The sequence below is a fragment of the Malus sylvestris genome, chromosome 1 (assembly GCF_916048215.2).
Source record: "Malus sylvestris chromosome 1, drMalSylv7.2, whole genome shotgun sequence".
NCBI lineage: Eukaryota > Viridiplantae > Streptophyta > Magnoliopsida > Rosales > Rosaceae > Malus > Malus sylvestris.
This window is the reverse complement of record NC_062260.1, coordinates 11,409,550-11,431,569: the sequence shown is the minus strand read 5'-3', so window position 1 is coordinate 11,431,569 and position 22,020 is coordinate 11,409,550. Positions and strand designations below refer to the sequence as shown.

Sequence of the window (22,020 nt, the reverse complement as noted above, 5' to 3'; positions counted from 1 at the left end):
GTTCAGCTACATTAAGTGCCCTAAAAGCTTCAGCAAACATGATATTGACCAAAACCCCCGTGTCTACCAGGATTCTTCGTTCATCAAAGTTGACTATGTGAGCTTCCACAATCAGTGGGTCGTTGTGAGGGTAGATGATAGCTTTTCCTTCCTCGGGGTAGAAACATATTCGATCCCAGTTAGGCTTTTAATACTTGTCTCCCCTGATGTCTTCATGGTTATAAGCCTGCGCCATCACCTCAGAGTAAGTCTTCCAAGTGTTGGCATTGATCATGTACTTAAAAAAACAGTCAGGTAGGCCTGCCGTGATGGCTTTGAAGGCAACCTTGTCGTTTTCCTCGGCACAACGGGAATACTCATGGCTGAAGTGGCCAGTATACATACGTAATGACTCGTCTGGCTTCTGGCAAATAGTGTACAAGTCATCCGCAGAGTGCAAGCGATGGGTCTGAAAAATGTGTTGATAAACAAACAGTTTCCTCAATTCCTCAAATGAGTTTACCGCAACAGGTGGAAGACGGCAATACTAGTTTAAAGTTTTGCCAGAAAGGGTGGAGGGGAAGAGAAAACATCGCTCTTCGTCGGTGTACATCCGGTATGCCATGGTGGACTTAAAGAGGTTAAGGTGTTCAATCAGGTCATTTTTTCCAGTATAGAGTAACAAGCCAAGCTTCTGTTTTGTCTTTGCTTGGAGAGGGTGTTGACGATCTTCCTTGTAAGAGGGCCAGGCCTAGGTTGGTTCTAATCAGGTATCTCAGCTTGTCTTTCGACCTTCAATTTGTTTACTTCCTTAAGGAGTTGTAGGACAAGAGGGTCCTAAATAGAGTCATGTACCACTAGAGCTTTCTTTCGTAAATCTCCATCTCATTTTAGAAGTAGGAAGGTTTGATCAAGAGCATGTGATTTTTACCTGGACTCGCCGTACTAACTTCCAAGGTATGTCTGCCGGAACATCTCTGAGTCCGCTATGCCTTTCATGTTTCTCTAGGACTTATTGCCTCTTCCCCAAATTGGTAGTCGGCCTAGGCCGTGGTAAGGGACCGAGTTTCTCAGAAACACTTGGGTTATTGATCTTCGAGCTTATGTGGAGGGAATTATCTCGATGTTGCTTTATAAAGTCTTGGCAGTCACGATAAACGGCTATTGATCCTTCCAACCCTTCTGCAAGGAGGTGTCTTCCTCCACTTCTCCTGCTTCGGGTTGAAGCAGCTGGGTTAGGAGAAGTCTCATGTTGATCAATGTTTTAATGATTAGCTCGCTCCTCATCAGGGATACCCATGTGAAAGGAAAGTGACCCTCCTTGTTGGGGGGCACCCAGATGATGGTTGATGTCCACAGGGGCAACAAGCTCGCGTGTTTGAGTACGCCTAGTTTTGCAGAATGTCTCAAAGAGCTTCTCATGTTGTTCTTGGAGGATCTCATTCTTTATTGATATTTTGTTGTTCTGAGCCTCTAGCTCATCAACTTTAACTTGAAGAGCAAGCTTCTTTCGTTCCTTCTTTCGCAGCCTCACACAAGGCGCAAGGGAGGTATCCTTCTGTGTGTTGTGGCTTCCTTCACTCCCCATGTTGGAGAGGGATGCTTGGTCAAAAGAGAGTGTACGAATGGTGGAAACCAGCTTGACAAAGCTGAAGAGAGTAATAATAAGTGCGTTTCCCACAGACGGCGCCAAATATTGATGCACAAAATCAGTGAGGACTTTGGTACAACAGAAAGTGTCAAGTTTGTGACCTTCGCTAGATTGCTCCGGTCACTAGTGTGGATAAATATGTAAATAGATAGAGACAGGGAAGCAAACGCAAGATGTACGTGGTTCACCCAGATTGGCTACGTCCACGGAGTAGAGGAGTTCTCATTAATTGTGAAGGGTTTACACAAGTACATAGGTTCAAGCTCTCCTTTAGTGAGTACTAGTGAATGATTTAGTATAAATGACATTCGGGATTATTATAGGAGAATGATCTCCTTTTATAGAAGAGAGTTTCTAGCTTTGTTCTGGCCTTGACACGTGTCATGTTATGATTTGATGACACGTGTCGCTTTGTGATTGGCCTCTTGGTGTTGACACATGTCGCGTTGTGATTGGCCTCTTGGTTTAAGGGAAACTCTTGTGGATCATTGACGGTATAACGTTGACCGGTGCTCAGTAGTTTCGGGATTGATCAAGTATGGTACAAACATATTATAACCCGAAAAATCGTCGGCAACTGGATTCCACGAGATGATTCAGTTTTGGTGGAAAGAAAATTAAGAAAACCCACATCAATGATAACTCATATAGCAGTTAGAATAATTAAATGAAATCATCGTAAAACAAGCCAAAGGGCTCCAATCAAACTCCTTTGGGAGTTTCTTTAGAATTCAAAGGTTTTAGTCAAATTACCCATACCAAGTTGGGGGAATTGGAACCCATGAAAGAGGCGTGGCTATTGTTAGTATTTTAGATATTTCCATGGTGTTGAAGCTTACTTTCTAGTAGTCAAGTTAGTGTTTTCCGGTGACAACCAAATAGTATGGGAACTTCAAGGATTTTTGTTGTAGTGTAATTTGGTTTTAAAGTTTTGGGCATTTAAGTCTATTCAAGTGCAGTTTTTGTTATAATTGATAGTGTTTAGAAAAATGAACATGTTTGAAATTGAAGGGTAGATTGAATAATGAAAAGACAAATTTGCCTTAACATTTAACGGAATTGTGAATGGAGTCTAATTGCAAAGGGTGAATTAACTAATTTTTGAAAGTTTGAGTCCTTAATTTATTAAAAAATTAGTTTAGGAGTCAATTTCAAGTAAAATAATAATTCAGAGGTAAAACACAGTTTAAGCAGAAGCAGTGAAGGTGTTAAGCTTTCTCTTTGTGGCACTAGCAGTAGCAGATTAGTAGTACTGTAAGAGTGAGAGGGTAAAAGTCAAACCTTTAAAAGGCGGGAATACCCTTCATGGTCCATGATAAAATGGCGGGAATACCCTTCATGGTCCATGAAGTTCCAGATTGCTAAGGCCATCTCCAACCAAGGGCTGGCCAGGGGGCTTGTTTTAACCCTCTGGCCCTCCAAGATATTAATATTTTAATGAACAGTACAAGGCCATATTTGCCTTCGTCTCCAACCGAGGGTCAAAGGGCCAGAGGGCTCATTTTAGCCTTGTCACAAAAATCGTCTCCAACCGAGGGCCAAAGGCCCATAGGGCCAAACATAATTTATTATTTAAAAACTACAACTTAAATGTTGTTTAAGTTTCATGTTGTTAAATGTTTTTTTATGTTGTATAATTTTTATGTTGGTTAATGTTATTTAATGTTTTTTCATATTGTTTAATGTTGTTTCATGTTACTTAATTTAATTTAATGTTGTATAATGGCTTAGGAAGTTATAGGAAAAAAAATAGAATTAAAAAAAAATATGAAACAAATTTTGTGAAATAGAACTTATAGGAAAAAAAAATAGAATTTAAAATAAAATAAAACAATTTTTGTGAAATATAAGTTATAGAAAAAATGGAATTTAAAAAATAATATGAAAAAAATTTGTAAAATAAAAGTTATAGGAAAAAAAATAAAATTTAAAAAAAATATATGAAACAAATTTTGTAAATAAAAGTTATAGGAAAAATAGAATTACAAAAAATATGAAAAATAGAAGTTATAGGAAAATTTTGTAAATAAAAAATAATAATAAAATTGTGAAAAAAAAAATTCAAAGCATCAACCGACAGGATTTCTATTTTTTCTGGCCAACAGCCAGCCCTCCAACCCTTTCCGATTCTGTGGGGCCCTCTCAAATTTCACAGCCCTCTGATTTAACCCTCGGTTGGAGACGGTTTTCGGGCTATTTACAGCCTTCTGACCCTCTAGACTCTTCGGTTGGAGATGGCCTAAGTGTGCAGCATAGCGGGGAGCAAGCCCAGCCGTACTCTTGGATTTGTGAGTTTGTCGAGGGCTGTGGTGGTGCAGGAGATGTCATCAGAGAAAGGACAAAATCATGATCATACCTTGGTTTACTTTAGTAATTTTAAATTTGTCAAATTTGATGTTGGAGACCTTTAGATTCTACCTTAGATGAGATAACTGCAAAGTTCAATATGGTACCGACCTTCTTAGTCGAACATGAACATTCTATCTTATCGGTTCTTCTCATCTTGCAACATTACACAATGATAGGAGATCTTCAAATTTAGAGTGAACGTCATCAATTCCTTGTGTTCATTTGGTTGTTACCCCTTCATCTATGTTCTCCTAGTAGCATGTGCGATCTACAAATTTATTCTGAAACTCCCAACACATTTATGCATCATGCGTTCATTAGTGTCTTATTAGCCAAGAACATGTTTGAGTTCCTCTAACTAAGATTAGAGTAATGGTTCATGATACTATTTCACCCTTTGTTAAAATATATTTATGTAAACTCGTCTTCCACCTACATTGAATTACAATATGTGAATTAATAACATTATGCATGTACTAGCACGATAATCACACAAGAGTTTTTCCTCACATTTTCACTCAATAATTTCCATTTTTATTACTAAGTGCCAGCCTTTGTATGCTTTATAAAAAAAAAAGAAATATAATTAAGGACACTATGCATGGACGAGAAAATTGAACTGATCGGGACTTGTTTAAAAAGTTAGGAATTTAGAATTGTTTAAAAAGTAAGGAATTTAGAATTGACAATCTCTAATTTCCCTGGTTAGCATCATCAACATGGAGATCTTGAAATTCAAGTGTGGAAATAAATTTGGAATTTAAAAGTCAGATAATTAATACTTTAAATCTCATCTCCCAATAAAATATATTTTTAAATTTCACATTTTCTAATGCAATTTACATTTTTGGCCACTTAATTAGTTTTATGGTCTAATAATATTCCTCTACTTATAAATGAAAGGTTTAGATTTGAATCTCGTGTTATTGTATATTAAACTTCAAGCTCACATATTTTCTCGTTGGAAGTCATTTTTATTAACAAGAAACTTTGCCAATTGATAATTATTTATATCAATTATCTGTCAACGAAATCAAACACTATCTTACTTTGTTAGTTGATAATTATTATCTTGATGAACCTCAACATATCTTAATGACACCATTCAAAATCAATAAAATTGACACCTAAACTACTTATTAAGCTTTCCGCCATTGTTGAAGCTTGGTGAAAATTTGACAAATAGCCATCATAAGAAGACAAGATATGATAATGAGAACAATAAATAAAAAAGGAGAATGGATATATACAATTATACATGCATGTAATATACGATGGTAGAAGTTGTTAGGGTTTTAGATGAGAAGGATGGGATGGAAGGCCCGTGAGATGTAACGTTTGGTACGTAACCCTCTATCTATGGCAGATCAAAACATTGGTTTTATATGTTGTGGCTTATGGGCTTCGTTTATGGTTTGATTTCTCACGGGATTCTGGCCACCTCTCTCTCTCTCTCTCTCTCTCTCTCTCTCTCTCTCTCTCTCTCTCTCTCTCTCTCTCTCTCTCAAGCTTATACGGACATTTCTGGCTTTGGCTAGGTCACTTCGCTAACTGTTTTAGCAAATATTGTACAAGTAGGAGGGAGTTTAGGGCGTACCACGTTTCTGCACTATGATGTTGGACTGCTCTTCATATTATCAATTAGTTTTATGGTGAAACCTCAACTTTCTTCTTGGTATCAGCAGGTTAGCCCATGTGTTCCACGTCATCCAATTTGTGTTGTCCATGTCTTGACATGAAAATTCGTCACATGTAAGGGAGCGTTTAAGGATGTGAAGATAAAAAAACCTCACATCAGTGAAAAGTGAAACCTTGCAAAGGCTTTTTATAAGAGGCTAGACAACTTATATTGCTAATTGGTTTTATGGTGAAAACCCAACTTTTTTCAAATTACATTAGTTCTCCCACGTGAATCAAGTCATGTACAATAATGATCATCTTTCAAAATCGTTTAGCTATTGGGGATTCAATTTGTTTAAATAGTACGTAGGTTAAGAATTATAATGTTGAGAGTATATCCATATCAAACAATAGAAGTCTAGCATCAGGGCTTAATAAATCTTGAATATTTTTAACCGTTACTCATTTTGGGTTGAATGCTTATATAGTTGTCTAATATAGCTAGTACCAAAATAGACCATCCACTTAGCCTCTTTGCATGAGTCTAGCCATATATGTCAGGCAACTACATGAAGTTAAATATATTTCCATCAATACCATTGATCCAGAGAACTTTTCAACAAATAAATTTTGATCCAAGTTAATTTGTATGTGTCATTCACATACAACTTTAGTTGCAGTTTCGTTAGAATGTAGATGTATGCAAATGTCTGTAACCATGTTGCGTGTGTGTTTTTGTCTATTAATGTAACAAGTTTTGCAACTCAACAGAAATGCAACAAATATCACTTTGCACTCCCATGCGTAGAACAGAAGCACTTAAGATATTGGTTGGGCTGGTTTGATATTGCTGTGCTTTGAAAAAAAACTACTGTGAGAATAAGCGGCTGTGAAATAAATCAGCAGAGTGTTTGGTAAACTTTTTTGTAAAAGTGCTTTTGGAAAAAAATAAAATAAAAAGCAGTTTGATAGTATGTCTTTTTATTAAAGGAGCACTGTAGCTCTGTGTGCTTTGAAAAAAGCCAGTTTTCCAAAGCTGCAAATAGCAGCTTCAGCTTTTTTCTTTGATTTCAGCTTATTCTCACAGCAGCTTCCAAAATAAGCCTTTTTTTTTTCAGTTTACCAAACACCTAAAACTCTCACAGCTTTTTTTCATAGATGCTTTTTTTTAAGCACCTCATTCCCAAACCACCCCTGAATGTTGCAGTCAAAAGCTGTATAAAATTTTGTGAAATATTAAATTGCGATTAACTTATCTAAACGGAGTAATTTCAAAGGTGGCTTGGTGGAAGGTGTGTGTGTTTGTCAGAGAGAAAGAGAGACTGAGAGAGGGTAACAGCTTTCCGGCCTCGAAGGAAAATGCCAAAAAGGGTGACGAAATGAAAGCGATTTTCTCGTTCTCAAAAAGGAAAGGGGGCGGCATCTCCATTGTCCAGCAGGCCATCACACACACAACAAAACAAAATCTTACTGAGAGGACGAACATTATATATTATAGGGATGATGATGATGATGATGATGTCATGTTTGATGTCCTTACTTATTGCCTCGTCCATGTTTTTCTTATAGAGAACGAATCTCCTTTCTTGTGTGCCCTAATTTGTTCATACCAGTTGAGCCCTAGCTAGCTCGACCACCAATTATATTGACAAAAGTTAGGAGGATTATATCTTGTAACAAAAAATATTGCAAAATGCTATAATATTTACCATCTATCGTATCATCTTTCTCATCGAGATGAGACCCACATCTGTTGATGAGTACATAAATATGGTACAAGTGATGGTACAAATAGATATATTGTAAGTATAGTATTACTCAAAATAATGTGAAAGCGTCTTCTTAGGATACAATGTAACATGTTAAGATATCGTATGGATAATCCTTAATTTGGACAAGAATTCACTCGAAATACAGCAGAATAAAATGAATAGTTTGACGACGTTATAGAATACCCGAGTGATTGTTTATCATTATAGCATTTTACTATGCATTATGTCGGTAGAATATATGTCATTTTCATAACGAAGTGCAAAGAAATGAATTAATTAATATTATAAATATTAAGTCGACATTCAAAAGATCATGAGAGGTGATCAAGGAAAAAGTTAATTAGTCTTCCATTATCTATCTAGTCAAAACCATTGAGCGTAAAAGAGTAATCCATAACTCCTTTTGATTCATGTCATCATGAAGCATTACCTCCTCTGAAATAACGCGCAATAAAGAAATATGTTTGGCTACTTGTAAGCATGACCTTCGTGCTCTTCCTTGGAATGGTCCCGCACATACATGCATGTTTAATTGGATGGTAGATGATGAGTTTAATCAACGGACACATATATAGTAGGTGGTGGCCGACAATGGAGTTGTAGGATAAGGCAGGTGAGGATGAGGAACAACCTATAGTTTCTCTGGAGAGTCATGAGCTTCTTGCAGCTGGTAGCTCTAGCTGGGTTGTAACTTGTGTAAAATGACAGTTGATGCAAACACAGTCTAACAAAAAGTGGTTCTCTCTCTCTCTCCCACTCAGTCCTTCACGTTAATCACGCAGCTTCATGTTCTTCCGTTGCTGATCACTCATCTGTCTCCGTCTCCGTCTCTCTAAATTAATTATTAACCCTGATATTTTATATATCATATGACGTAATTGTTGATGATTGGATAATTACTTAATTATTGATTAATGTGCTTTTATTGATTAATGTGCTTATTTTCTATTGATGAGACATCATATGGTTTTGCAAATTTGATCTAAAAAGTTGGTCTGTTTAGTATTACTCCATAAAAAACGTAAAAAGAGATAGTTATATAGATATGCATAATTTTTAATTTGCAAGAATAGAAGGAGAGTAGACTGATAATTAAGATTGATAATCTTTTGAGTAGAGCTTCACTTCATATATATCTTTACTGGATCCATGTGTGTCTGAGAGAGAGAGAGATAGAGAGAGAGAGATGAATGGAAAAGCAGAAGCAACATTTTTGTAAAGACTGAAGATACATCATACATTGGGCTGGCGGGGGGCTAGCAGCACGGAGTTGGTGGTGTCACAGTGCCCTAAACCCTAAAGAATGTTGCACGAAAGGGTATGAAACACAATGGGCGAGAGCCAAAAACTGGTTTCATGTAAGGAATCCTGGCACATGTAATTTCTTACTCAACTGATAGTGATAGATATACAACCATTTTGCCTTGCATGTAGCTAGCCCAATTTTTAAGAAAGGTAAAGACAGAAAGGATGGGCCTTGTTTTTACAGGACATGGTAATCAAGTTGATAGTTCTCCCTCAGAGATCAGAGAGAGAGAGAGAGAGAGAGAGATGGGTTTTGATCCATGCAAAGATTGCTTAAGCATTTAAGGACAAGCAAACCATTTATTTGTATTTATGTAAGAACGCTGCATGGAAAAGGCATAACACGTAATTAAGTAATTAAAAGATGCATGCTTTTTTGGGTACACATAAGCATAGTTGAGTAAAATATACATGGATGTAAGGAGAAACGTAGGATTCCTTTTAATTACAGATGCAGTTGGAGCTTTATGCAATATTTCTGCTAATAATTTTGAAAGTGGTGGGGTCTGTTTTTAGTTTCACAAAAAGTGATGTTAGAGAGATTGTTTTTTTAAAATATTTTTATGAATCATGTGATGTGGTAATTAATGGTTGAATTTCTTTTTTTAAATCATTAAAAACAAATTAAACAATCAACTGTAATATCATATGGTTTATAAAACATGATCTAAAAAAAATCTTTTTAATATTTTTCTTCACATAAATAGGCAAAGTGGAGAATAAAGTTGGAAAGTGAAAAAGCAAAGTTTCTCTCTCTCCTCTCTCTCATGAAATGAAGAAATTTTATACTATGATCAGAATGCTAGTGGTACATCACGTATTTTTATATAAGTGATAAAAAATTGTATTTGTTATGTTATTAATATTTTAATACACGTATCTCATCATTTATATAATAATACGTGATATATTATCTTGTATTCTGATTATATTAAAAAATCTCTTATGAGAGAAATGAAACAGAATCGCAATATGGGGGAGAGATGCTTTCAATAGTATACAGCAATTAGCACGGAAGAAAGAGCTCGATCTCCAACACTCTAAAAAGTTACTCATGAATTACCCTTTTTTTACACCAAAAAAAGGGAACCCAAAGCACTTCTCTCTCTCTCTCTCTCTCATTGATTCAAATGTTGAAGTCCTTCATTCAATACACTTTCAAACCACCACTTTTTCAGACAGCACCAAATCACACCACACTGCCACACTAATTATTACAAACACATCCCCAATAAGCAACAGATCTAGAGAGAGAGAGACAGAGACAGAGAGCAGGCAGGCAGGCAGGCAGGCTAGGCTGGCTCACATTGCAACTGTTGCAGAGATAGCTAGGAAGAGGCCAAACAATGAAAGCTTTAACTAGCTGGCCCCTTACTGCTACTTCATACATTGTCATTGTGATCAGAGGGTGATGGCAGAGATGGAGCCTGAGACTCAGTTCCTTGATAGAGAGAGAGAGAGAGTCTATGGGAGAGAAAAAGACACACTTACTAGACAGTGAGAGTCGTAGATGCAGACGGAACATAAAACAAATCAAAGATATCCCATTTAATAACACCCCAAAATCTACATACGTACAGCAACGAGATTAATATGTTGAGTACTAAGCAATGAGATTAATATAAACCCTAAATGATGTTTAATAACCACATCATTACCAAAAGAATTCATAATTAAGTTACTGAAAAACCCCATGTACATACAATCCATTTCTGTTCATAATCATTCCTTGATTGTTTCAATCCACATACGTATAGATAGTAGATTTTCTTGCATTTATTACTACTATAAACAACAATCTTTCTTTCAATCTACATGCATTTGAAAATGGGAAAACTACCATGAACATATATATATCAACACATTTGATCAACACCTGTTTTGGGTCATTCATAAAAAATACTGCATAATATAATCATGAATTTAGGGCAAAACATACAATTTCCTTCTGTTACCAGTTAACTTTTACATTTTTGCATATGATCATACCCCAACCCCCCCCCCCCCCCCGGGTCTTCCCCCAACAAAAACAACATCAACAGAAACATATGCCAAAATGTGTTTTTAGTTCTTAGATAATTTCTTAAAATAAACAAATTAATATAATTTCCCCGATTAATTTCTAGATCATCATGCTTTCAAATTGTCGTATACCTCTCTCTCATGATCTAGGGTAAAGCATTGTATTGGTGCAAATCATGACTACTCCACGCTGGAATTCCATGAGGCCAGTTGCTTGCGTTCTCATTGCCTCCGGCGCCACCACCACCACCACCACCACTGTTGGTTGGAGTCGGAGTCACTGGTGGTGCATAAGAGTTCCCGAAGAACCACTCAGTGGCGGTATCCCCACCTTCTTTTCTTCCATGACTTACACCTTGATGATGATCAGGTTTTGAGGATGATGATACCTCCAGATTCTGAAACAAGCTTATGGGTGTAATCATCTGCTGCGTTTTCTGCTGGTTTTCAAGCTGAGACTGCGTTGAATGAGTTGACTGGTCATGCTCTTCCGTACCAAACAACATGGCCAGCCTCTGCTGCTGCATTTTCCAGTGAAGGTCTTGGTTAATAGAACTCAAAGACTCGATTGAAGACGCAAGGCTACTGTGCACGTTCATAGCACTCATCATATTCTGTGTACTAATTAGCCCACCACTACCACTAGCACCGCCTCCACCGCCGCCCAAAGTGAGCGGATAATTAAAACCCATAAAAGAATTATTACAAGCGTTTGTCCCACCACCGGCTGATGGCTCAAGAGTACTAATATTCAAACCGGAAATACCCGAAACGTCTCCGAAAGCTGAAAATGGGTTGTTGAAATTAATCCCAGCTGCTGGGTTTGAAGAGAACTGGTTGTTGTTATGGAGCCTAGATATGTTGCCGAGCTGAAAATCCATGGCAGGCGAAATGCCATGGAAGAACTTCAAGCCGCCGAGCATCATATTCTCCGAGGAGGAAGAGCCGGCCGAGTCTTTTGATGAGTCGAAGCTGCAGGAGAGCCTGGAATTGGAGGATGAAGAGGACCTGACTTTCTTGCTCTTCCGGCAGCCGCCGCCAATGGGGACGTTGCGTAAAGCGCCGCCTTTGGTCCAATATCTCCGGCAAGTCTTGCAGAAGTGGCGTGGCTGCGTGAGGCTGTAGTTGTTATAGTAGCAGAATTTGGTGTTGGGTGAGTCGCATCTCGGGCACTTGAGGGCTTGCTCTGGTGGTGGCAGCTTTGGCCCCGATGACGATGATGATGTGGTTTTCGGCCGGCTGCTGCCTGATCCACCTGTTGGGTTCTCGTCGTCTTTTAGCTTTGCCGGCGGTGCGGCATCTGAGGACATCATTTTGTGTGTTGGAGAGAAGTGTTTGATTAGTTTGTGGGGGTGGGTGGTGTGGTTTTTTTGGGATGGTGGTTTAGTTTCCTTTGGGAGAGGCAAAGTTGTAGTCAATTCATTAGTTTCATGCATGGGATGGAGAGAGTGAAAGGGGAAGGAAGGAGATGGGTGTTGAATGTTTAACAGTGCTTGTGATCTTCATCAAAGAGAGAGAGAAGAAAACTTTGATATATGTATTAAGGTGGGTTTAGAAGTTAGATCTGATAGAACAAATAAAGCTGAAATATATGAGAGAGAGAGAGAGAGAGAAAGAGAGAGAGAGTTACAGTAGAAAAAGAAGTCGGTTTCTATTTCTATATATATAGAGAGAGATGGAGGTAGATAGAGGAAAAGGACAGAGGAAAAGAGGGAGAAGAGACAGGTAAACTAATGATCTGAGAAAAAACGATCAGCAGCTGGCAGAATAAAAGAGATCCACAACCAAAACAACAACAACAAAACAATTTGGATAGAATCAGTTCTTGATGCTTGGAGAGATGGAAAATGTGACACAGCAGTGAAAATTAAAATAATCGTCTCATTTTTGGAATGGTCTGTACACATGTCACGTTTTTACACGATATGAAAAGAAAAATTTACTTTTATATCATACGGTAATAAAAAAACTTTTATGTGTATCAGAAATACTTTACGTAATGTACCGTTTCACGTTATAAAATAAATAAATGACAATGTTTATATGTGTTATTTTTAAAGTATTTTAATAAAAATCAAATACACGTTTTATAATTGAAGTAAAATTGTATAACATACCAAGGTGTGTTCCAAATCCCTAAGAAAATCTCTAAATGGTAAACGACAATGTAAACTTGATAAAGAATAGTAATTAAAGTTACTTTAATTGATGGAAGAATAAAAAGAGGTTAGGGTATGCTGAACTTGTTTTATATAAACGTACATTTTTTCTACAACATTACATTATTATATTACAACGTCACGGAATACTGATCTTGCTTTAAGTTGTTGTGGAAAGCTACTGCCACCTTTAGCCTTAACACTGTTAAAGTGGTAACTAATTAATTTCTTATTGGATGATGAGACATGAATGAATATCTGGTCATGGGTGATTAAACCGATGGTGCATGATATGAAATGAAATCTAAGCTTTGGGATGTGAATGTGATATGATAGAATATAGAAAGAGTAGAAAGAAGGCCGAGTCAGTACAAACAATAGTAACAGTGGGGTGTCTCTCACTCACAGTACCTTTGTCTATTCCTTCCCATGAAATGTCCCTTTTAAAACCAAAGATAACCACACATCACTTTAAACACCCCAATTGCAAACAAATACCTCCTATAGTGTTAAAAGAAATTATTGCATGGAACTGGGATCATTCTTTCTTAATATAATCACTTTGTATAAGTAAGTATAGTCGATACTCGATATTGTATTCTAAAGTATAAAGTTTTATTTTAAATGATTATATCACGTGACAATTTTTCAATATAACACAATAATTTTCTTATCTAATTAAGCATTATTTTGGGCACCAATACTCAATTATGTACATATATGGCCGACTTATCCCCTAATTGAGTCTTATGTCTTTAAATTTGCTACAAATACTTCAAAGTATGATCTAGCAATGTTTTTTTTCTTTAAAGATGATGATAATTAGTTGCAAGTCACAATTATCCATTCATTTCGAACTTATGAAAAATTTTAACCTACTCATTGCCATGATCTAGCAATGTTGGACGCTACTATAGCCTGTACGTAAACACCAGTATACCACCCACCCAGTTATAAAAAACAAAAGGGTCTTCTCACTGGTAGCTTCAATTATGCTATTAATTAGCCAATTATGAACAGACATGACAAGGTTAAAACATCATGAGTCCATCAGTAATATTCTGTAATTAATAAATTTGTCTGGAAGAGAGAGAGAGAGAGAGAGAGAGAAGCTTTACTAGATCTCATAATCTAGTAGTAGGCAGCTAGCTAGGGTTTTGAACAGCTTTGTAGGGATTATGATCGACTTAGAGAGCGATGCAGAAACAAGTTTGTTTTACGGAGACCCATAAACCCAGCAAAGATATCCATCTCGCCAGTTTCAAAGACTGCTGTGTGTCTGTGTGTAACTCAGGATTTAACGGTCGCGATCACATTTTTTTATTTGTCTTGTTGCATGTCTGGATATTGATGAACTACGTTCTGCTTGGAACCATGAGAAACGTACAACTCTTTTGAGAGAGAGAGAGAGAGAGAGAGAGAGAGATTGAAGAAAACGTGATCCTGCTTAATTTTCTGGTTTACCCAGCGCAGTACTAGAAAACAAAATATAGCTCAACTTTAGATGGTGTGGTAGATGTACTAGTTTTGATTAATATTTTAACCTTGTGCTGCAAGTATGTGGAAGCTCAAAGATGCCGATTAAAGGGCTATGTGCCTATGATTTAAAATGTCAAGTGATGGGAACTAACTCACAATCAGCTAAACAAAAATCACCTTTTAGTGGGAACACAAGTAAAAAGCTAATGAATCACTACCCTCCAAGTGCTTTCGGGCAAGAGCAAAGTCACTGCAGTCAAGCTAATTAATCTGCCTATAAAAGGAGGAAGAGGCCCCGGAAACAAAGACACTCAACCAATCAAACAAACAAACATACAAACTCTGCTTTCAAGCCAGATTTGCATCCAAAAGCTGTAATCAACCCAGATCTTAGTCCTTTTTAGGACCATTCCCTACAAAAGCCATCTTTTGTCTAGTTTAAAGCTTTGTTATCATCCCTAGTGGCGTAATATCAATTCCCTTGTGTAAACTTGTTTACCATCCATCCATTTTTAGCGAATAAACCATGTGAACTCAAAAGAGAAGTGATTGAAAGAAGTTCAACCTTGCCCGACAAGGTGAAATCTTGCTCAAAGCTCTTTGTTTGTTTTATAAGTTAATAGATCTACTGCTTAATGTCTTCTCCAGCATGTATTCAAGTCATTTCCATTAGTTTTCCCATTATAAGAGTTCCATTTGCATCCGGATCTAGTTAGTTTAATGGACATGCTATCATTAAAATAAATCAAGAACCAAGTAAATGACTTAAGGAGATCTGGACTCCCTCCATTCGAACATACAAGACTATGAACTAAAAGTCCTTGTTCTCAAGGCAAGAAAAAAAACTTAATGTGAACTTAACCCATCCACGACAATCCTTTGATAATAAGAAGTCTGAGTAACTTGGGGCGTAAGTAATCGACTAAACACAATCTTGTTCTACATCTACAATACTGAGATAGTAGTGGCACGCCTAGCACTTGGTTAGTTTTGATTGTGAGTTTCAAGGCTTACACCTACGACCCCACAAAGGCACCTTTCAAAACTAACTATATCCTCTTCTTGCAGCACATCAGCAAGCAAGAGCCCGACTACACATCCTAAGTGCCAATCCCTTATGGAGCTGTGTTAAGAGCTGAGGAGCCCTCTCTGGAGAAATCTTCACCCGAACATAGTTTTGGCACACCTGGTGGGATCACATTAGTCTTGTATGCCAAAAAGAAGAAGGAAGGAGAAAACCTTCAAGTGGAACACAGAGTAGATGCTACCCCAATGTCGACCAAGATCAAACATGACAGATTGCCCAGAGAATGTTTCCTCCTTACAAGGACCATTTATTCTGAGAAGCCTGACCTTATCTGAGAAGTTAGGGGGAATGGTAACCAATGAAGACTTGCAAGCCACCATGGTGCAAGTGTTAAGAAGTATGGAGAAGATTTTCCAGGAAACCAGGGAAGAAGTAAGTAGACTATGTTCTTTAATAGGGAGTTTGCAAAGAATACTAGATCTGGAGTATTCTACTTCAAAGAATGGTTATGTGAGGGAAGCAAGCCCTGAGTAAGAACCAGTTATTCCATTCTTTCCTTTGCTCGAGGAAAAGAATGGTAAAGATAAAAACAAGGAGAAATCTGGAGCTAGTCAGCCAGTGTTGGAGGAAATCCTAGAAGCGGAGTTGCCCAACCTTTCACTAATTTCACTTAATAGTAGGGGGCAGAGTAGGCAAGAAAGAGCGAAGTATGGGATGCCCTAGTTGATCGGGGAATCCAGTGGAAAATGCGGGCCTACCAGGGCAGATAAGCCTCCTTCTTATAGGCCTCCACCTTTGACTAGTAAGGGAGAAGATGCTAAGTGGAGGAAGCCCGAACCAAGAAAAGAGACTTTCTCGGGCAATGATAGTACCGCGAAATGGAAACCCCCTCATACTATGCCTGATAATACAGCTCACCAACAGCTCAGGTATGAATTAGCCAAGTTGAAGAGGACGGTGGCCCAGAATGCTCAGCCACAAGCTCACTTGCTCTTTAGGATTACTTATTAGAACCCCTATCCTAAGTACGTTGACGAGCAGAACCCTTTTTCCAGTCAACTCAAGATGCTCGCATTCCCAACATTCAACAGAGAAGACGACAATGTGTCTTCCAGATATCACATTTTCAAGTTCTCAAATCACTGTGTGGCATCTGAAAACAATCCCAACTACAAGTTGAGATTGTTTGGGAACTTCTTGGTGGGCTTAGCATCTCAGTGGTAATCTTTGTTACCCCTTAATTCTATTGCTGACTGGGGGCAAATGGAGATGGCCTTCCATAAGCAGTTTTACAGGGTCGAGCCCGAGATGACTATTAATAATTTGGTTGAGGTCAAGCAGTATGAGCATGAATCCACTGAAGACTTTATGATGAGGTTTAAGAGGACAAGGATGAGGTGTTAATTCCTTATAAACAGCTCATATCCATTGCTCAAAAGGCGTTGAAATTGCCTTTGAGGAAGAAGTTTTATGACCGAGTTGCAAGAGTTGGTGATTGTTGCCACCAAGTATGAGAAGCTATTACTGGATGAATAGTAAGTAAAGTACTCATCTAAGGTGCCTCATTTCTACAAAAGCAAAGGTGTAATCTACCAAGTAAAGTTCAAAGAGATAGAGCCAAAACAAAATGATGGCCATGGGAGAGAAGTGATAGACATGTCACAACGGAGATGACTACCCTTTTCAAACCTTTGACAGTAAAGAGGTTAGTCCAGCCAGTTAAAGACCAAAACGTGGTCATGAATGATGGTGGTTTTGTCCCCATGAAGCCCTCCAAATACCAGAGTTATTCCTTTGACTTAACCAAGGCTACGAAGATTTATGAGGAGTTGGTTCGGGTGAGAGTGATTATGCCCGACAACACTAAAAAGCTGCCCAAGCCTGAAGAACTGAAAGGGAAGAAGTATTGCAAGTTGCATTACACTTTCAATCACTTCATAACCAAATGTGTCTAGTTCAAGGATTGGATACAAAACCTTATAGTAAAAGGAAAGTTGTTGTTGGAGAAATCGTAGGCCAATATAATGATTGACACTGACCCCTTCTCAGAAATCCCAATAAACACCACCAACTTAACGTGGGCTAAGAAAGGGAAAGTAAAAGCTACCTGGGAGGTGAAAGTAGAAATGAGGCAAGTTAATAGGCCGACTGAAGGAACTATCAAGTTGCCCGAGAAACCCAAAACAACCATAATCAAATGAGTGGTGTTGTGTAGCAAGTGACAATGTGAGTGTGAGTTGGAAGTCCCAGTGTTAGGAGCCATTATCGATCAGGAGCTGATCAGAAGAAGAGAGAGAAAAGAGCAAGAAGTCCGCAGAAATGTCATGCGGGCAACTGAAAGAGAGACTTCTATGAATGTTTTCCAACGATTAGGAGGAGACACTTAACCAAAAGGCTTGTTAGAAGTGTTCAGGAATTACAAAGCTTCTGAAGAGGTAGATGACAGAGAAGCCAAGGTACCAAGATGGGTGGATGTGAGGCCACCCCAACCAAGCTATCCCGATCGAGATGTCAGAGTAAAGGTAAGGACAATGAATCCAATAACAAAGAAGAATCCTGCCCGACTCAGGCGGAAATGGTATATGGTTGGAAAGGATGGGAGGTCCATCAAAGAAATGGAAGCCCCCATGATCAAGAGAGTACAGAGGCAACACAAAGCCTACATGAACTCATTGAAAGTCTCAACTGCCTCGTAAACATCTAAGAATGTAAAGTTTGAGAAAGTACCTGATGAGGGAAGAAATCAATTTCATTGGAGAACCAAGAAGGATGTTGAAAAGGCTAATAGCAAGAACGAAAGGGAAGGAGACCATGTGCCGCAAAACCCCTATCCTAAGAAATACAAAATCTTGAGGCTCTTTGAAGAGGATATGGTGATGATGCCAACCCCAAAATGGAGCCCAGAACCAATATGCTTTGGAACCATCTCACCGGAGAAGGGGTTGCCCGCACCATTGTTGGTTGATACTCTTTGTAAAATTCCACGACAAGTGTCAAACTTTGGCATAACCTAAGAGCAAGTGCTACCTGAACTAATGCTGCCCGCGGTAGCACATGCTTGGTTGGATGAATTCATGGGCCACATTAGGAGCAAGAATAAGGACTTACCTAGACCCAGCAACTTCCATGTAAACACGACATATGTTTTATTTGCCATGTTTTGTGCTGAGCATGATCAACCTGCCATAATGGATGGTGATTACTTAGCAACAGAAACTATAACTATAATGGCACATGTTAGTGTTGAAGAGGTAGGAAAAGAGGAGTCGGGCATAGTAAATTTGCCTGAGCCCACAAAGAGAGAGCCCGAGAAAGTGTACACCGACAGAATGGTCTTAGTCGCCTGAGTTTGACCCTAGCCAACCATCTCAAACCCATTTACATAACTGCTCATCTAGAGGGAGTGCCCTTCAAAAGGGTTTTGATTAAATGGGGAGTTGCAGTCAATGTGTTGCCTTTCAAGCAGATGAAGAGGGTATGTAGAAGTGAGGAGAATCTCATCCCTACAGACTTAACAGTTTCCAGTTTTTCTGAAGCTATCACTAGAACTCATGGGATATTACCTTTGGAGGTTGACTTAGGTTCCAAGCAGATCATGTTAGCTTTTTTCGTTGTGGATATCACTTCCACATATGGAGCTTTATTAGGCCGAGATTGGATTCATCAGAGTCTCTCGGTGCCCTACACCCTACATCAACAAGTGGTAGTTTACCATGAGGAATGAGCTATGAGACCTGGATTTTGGGAGATGGTGGAGGCCGAGTCACGACCATTCCTCCCCACTACCAATGTGGTAGAAGCTAACTTTTATAATCCTAGTATTGAGATTCTCCAGTGCTTAGGGCTGATGAGAACGGCCGCCTGACTAAGGTGATGGCCCAAAAGCTTTTGGAGCAAGGATTATTCCTCACCAAGGAAGAATGGGATAGACCTCATATTGTTTCAACTCCCCAACACCAGTGATGTCAGAACAAAGAAGAATGGACCAGGTAATTGCAGTCAGGTCCTTAATCAAAAGACTGTTTGGGTATGGAAGAGAAAGGAAGCAAGAAATGGAGAGCTTGGAAAAAGAACAAGAGGAAGTAGCCTCAAGCACCCAAAACAGAGGTGAAGAAGAGTTCTTTGGAAAGGAATTGGAGGCAGCTATACAAATGGTTGAATGTATATATGACCTGGATGGGCTAGAAGACTTGCCAAATAGTCTAGAGTTAGTTGAATTTTTTTGCGCATAACCTGACAAGCCACCACTAGAGGAACAAGACCCTTTGGAGACTATTGATTTGAGGTATAAGGAAGATCCAAGGCCTATACAAATCAATGGCCTACTAGAAGTGGGAGATCGGGCAAAGATTGTCAACCTTCTGCATAAGTTCAAAGACTGTTTTGATTGGCATTACACTGAAATGCCAGGTTTAGATTCAACTTTAGTAGAACACAAAATGTCTATTAAGGAAGGGTATAAACCTGTGAAGCAAGCACCACGGAGGATGTTAAAAGAGATCGAAGAAAATGTCAAAGAAGAAATTGAAAGGCTGGTAAAAGTTGGATTTATTAGGCTTGCCAAATATGTCTAGTGGTTGGCCAACGTTGTACCTGTATTAAAAGCTATAACTAAGGCGGTCTGATATTGTGTTGACTATAAGAACATTAATGGAGCCACGCCTAAAGATGAATATCCCATGCCCATGGCTGACTTATCTATTGATATAGTTACCAAACACAAAGTCTTGTCTTTCATGGATGGGAATGCTGGTTATAATCAGATAAAAATGGCTAAAGTGAAGGATGATTTTGTGAAAACAAGTTCATTTGAATAACATCTATAGCATGCAATTAACAATTAAAAGGCGGAATCATGCTTGCATGCATTCAAAAACAAAACATTACCCATGAAATTCAAAGCCTAGTAGATTGGTGAACCAAGACTCAACTCACAATCAAAGTGAGTTGAAATTTACCTTTGTAGATTCCTCTTTGCATAAGCAAAGGCTAATCACCCAAAGAGAGGGCCTTCATTCCTTGCATCTAAAATATATGGATTTGGATGGATGAAAAGGTTTCTCCAAGTTCCCAAAATTGAGAACCTCTAAGTCTCCACACCAAGGAGAGATTGGAGAAGAAATGAGTGACCTTGGAGTAGTGGGATTGCTAGATGCACCCTCCAAGGGGGCCGGCCTCCTAGAGAGAAAAGGAGAGACAAGTTCTCACCAATTTTCTCTAAAAGAAACCCATAATGAATTTAGGCTATAAAGTCCTTTATATAGTCACTTCAAATAAGTGACCTAAAGAACCAAAAGGCCATTCTCTCTAACATGGCCGGCCATATAGGGAATTTGGGCTTTTGGGCCTTTGTGAATCTTTATTCATTAAATTGTCATACAACTTAAGTCAATGGGCTTGACGTTCGAAGCCCATTGGGCTTTAAGGTCTAAAACTATCCCGAGGTCTTTAACGAACTTATTCGTTTGATTAATTATTCTTACTCATCTCCATTGTTTCTTCAATCTCCACCTTACACGGTGTACGATCCATTAGGTTCCTTTTAGCGAGGCAGTGGGCGATTAAAACCATTTCACATCGATTGTGAATTGAAACTTACTTTCAATTCTCCCTTTAGTGATTATACACGTTTAGGGCTTCCACAAACCATGAGTGACACCTAGCAGCATATCATGGTTACCCAAGCTAATCAGAAGAGGTAAAGAACCTATTCAGTTTAGGATTACAAATGCAATACGGTCTTTCTCTAATACAATACTCTTGACCACATTGTTTGGTTTGATAGTTTATTTATTCATGTCTACTATCCAATGTGATTCGTGTGCTTATATGATTACCTTAAATGTGATTTGGAACGACTTTCCTAAATCTCATTCATACTCTGGCCAGAGATTCCAAATCATATCATAGAGTATTCTCCCTCAAACGGTTTGAAGGTTAGAGATCCCTTGTTGCACATTCACTTGTCTCCATGGCTAAGTGGCTTAACCCCAACGATGCCATGGACACCCTCCAAATGGAGTGACTTTGACGTAATCAAAGATCAAGGACTTAACCACAAGACAACTGTGATGCCTCAGGTCAAAGGACTACTTTGCATTATCCCAACCATGAGTTCTCATGTGACATGAATATGAGAACTCTTCGTTGATTGTGTTCAGTGAACTCATTCTCTATTGAGCGCCTACGTACTTGCCTTGATGTCACACACACCAATGACTCGAGACTAGTCACTCTCCCTGAGAGAAGACACAACACGTACTGATCTTAACGGACTGTCAATGCCCAATTGGCAATCCTATGATCAGGAACGCTTAGGATGTGTCTACGAAAGAATGGTCTCATGAATCTAACTTCTTTAGATCGCATTCTCCCAATCACATATTCCTTGGACTTATCGTTTAAGCATATAACATTTATATGAAACGGCTCAAACAATAATATTTGCCCTTTATATTTAAACTAGATTAGTTTAACATGTGAAATGTCCGTAAAGTATCATCATATGATTGGCTTTAGGGCACATTTCCAACATAAAGAAGATATACATAAAACAGCTTTTAGGTGCCCAGGACGTGTATGAGCATATAAATACTTAGTGATGCCTTTCGGGCTCAAAATTGCTAGTGCAACAAAGAGGTGCAAAGGTTGACAAGA

The 22,020-nt window shown here is 38.5% G+C and overlaps 1 protein-coding gene across 1 annotated transcript; it reads right to left on the bottom strand.

Moving 5' to 3' along the window:
- Positions 1-9,588: 9,588 nt before the first annotated feature.
- LOC126628504 (dof zinc finger protein DOF5.7-like) lies at positions 9,589-12,391 on the bottom strand. The gene is made up of 2 exons (XM_050298254.1): positions 10,831-12,391; positions 9,589-10,140 (listed from the first exon to the last, which is right to left on the bottom strand). The coding sequence occupies exon 1, from the start codon at positions 12,132-12,134 to the stop codon at positions 10,845-10,847; it is 1,290 nt and encodes a 429-aa protein (XP_050154211.1). The 5' UTR covers positions 12,135-12,391; the 3' UTR covers positions 9,589-10,140; positions 10,831-10,844.
- Positions 12,392-22,020: the final 9,629 nt, after the last annotated feature.

What these genes read in the sequence shown, in the direction of transcription:
- LOC126628504 (XM_050298254.1), bottom strand. Translation starts at nt 12,134, where the DNA reads ATGCATGAAACTAATGAATTGACTACAACTTTGCCTCTCCCAAAGGAA.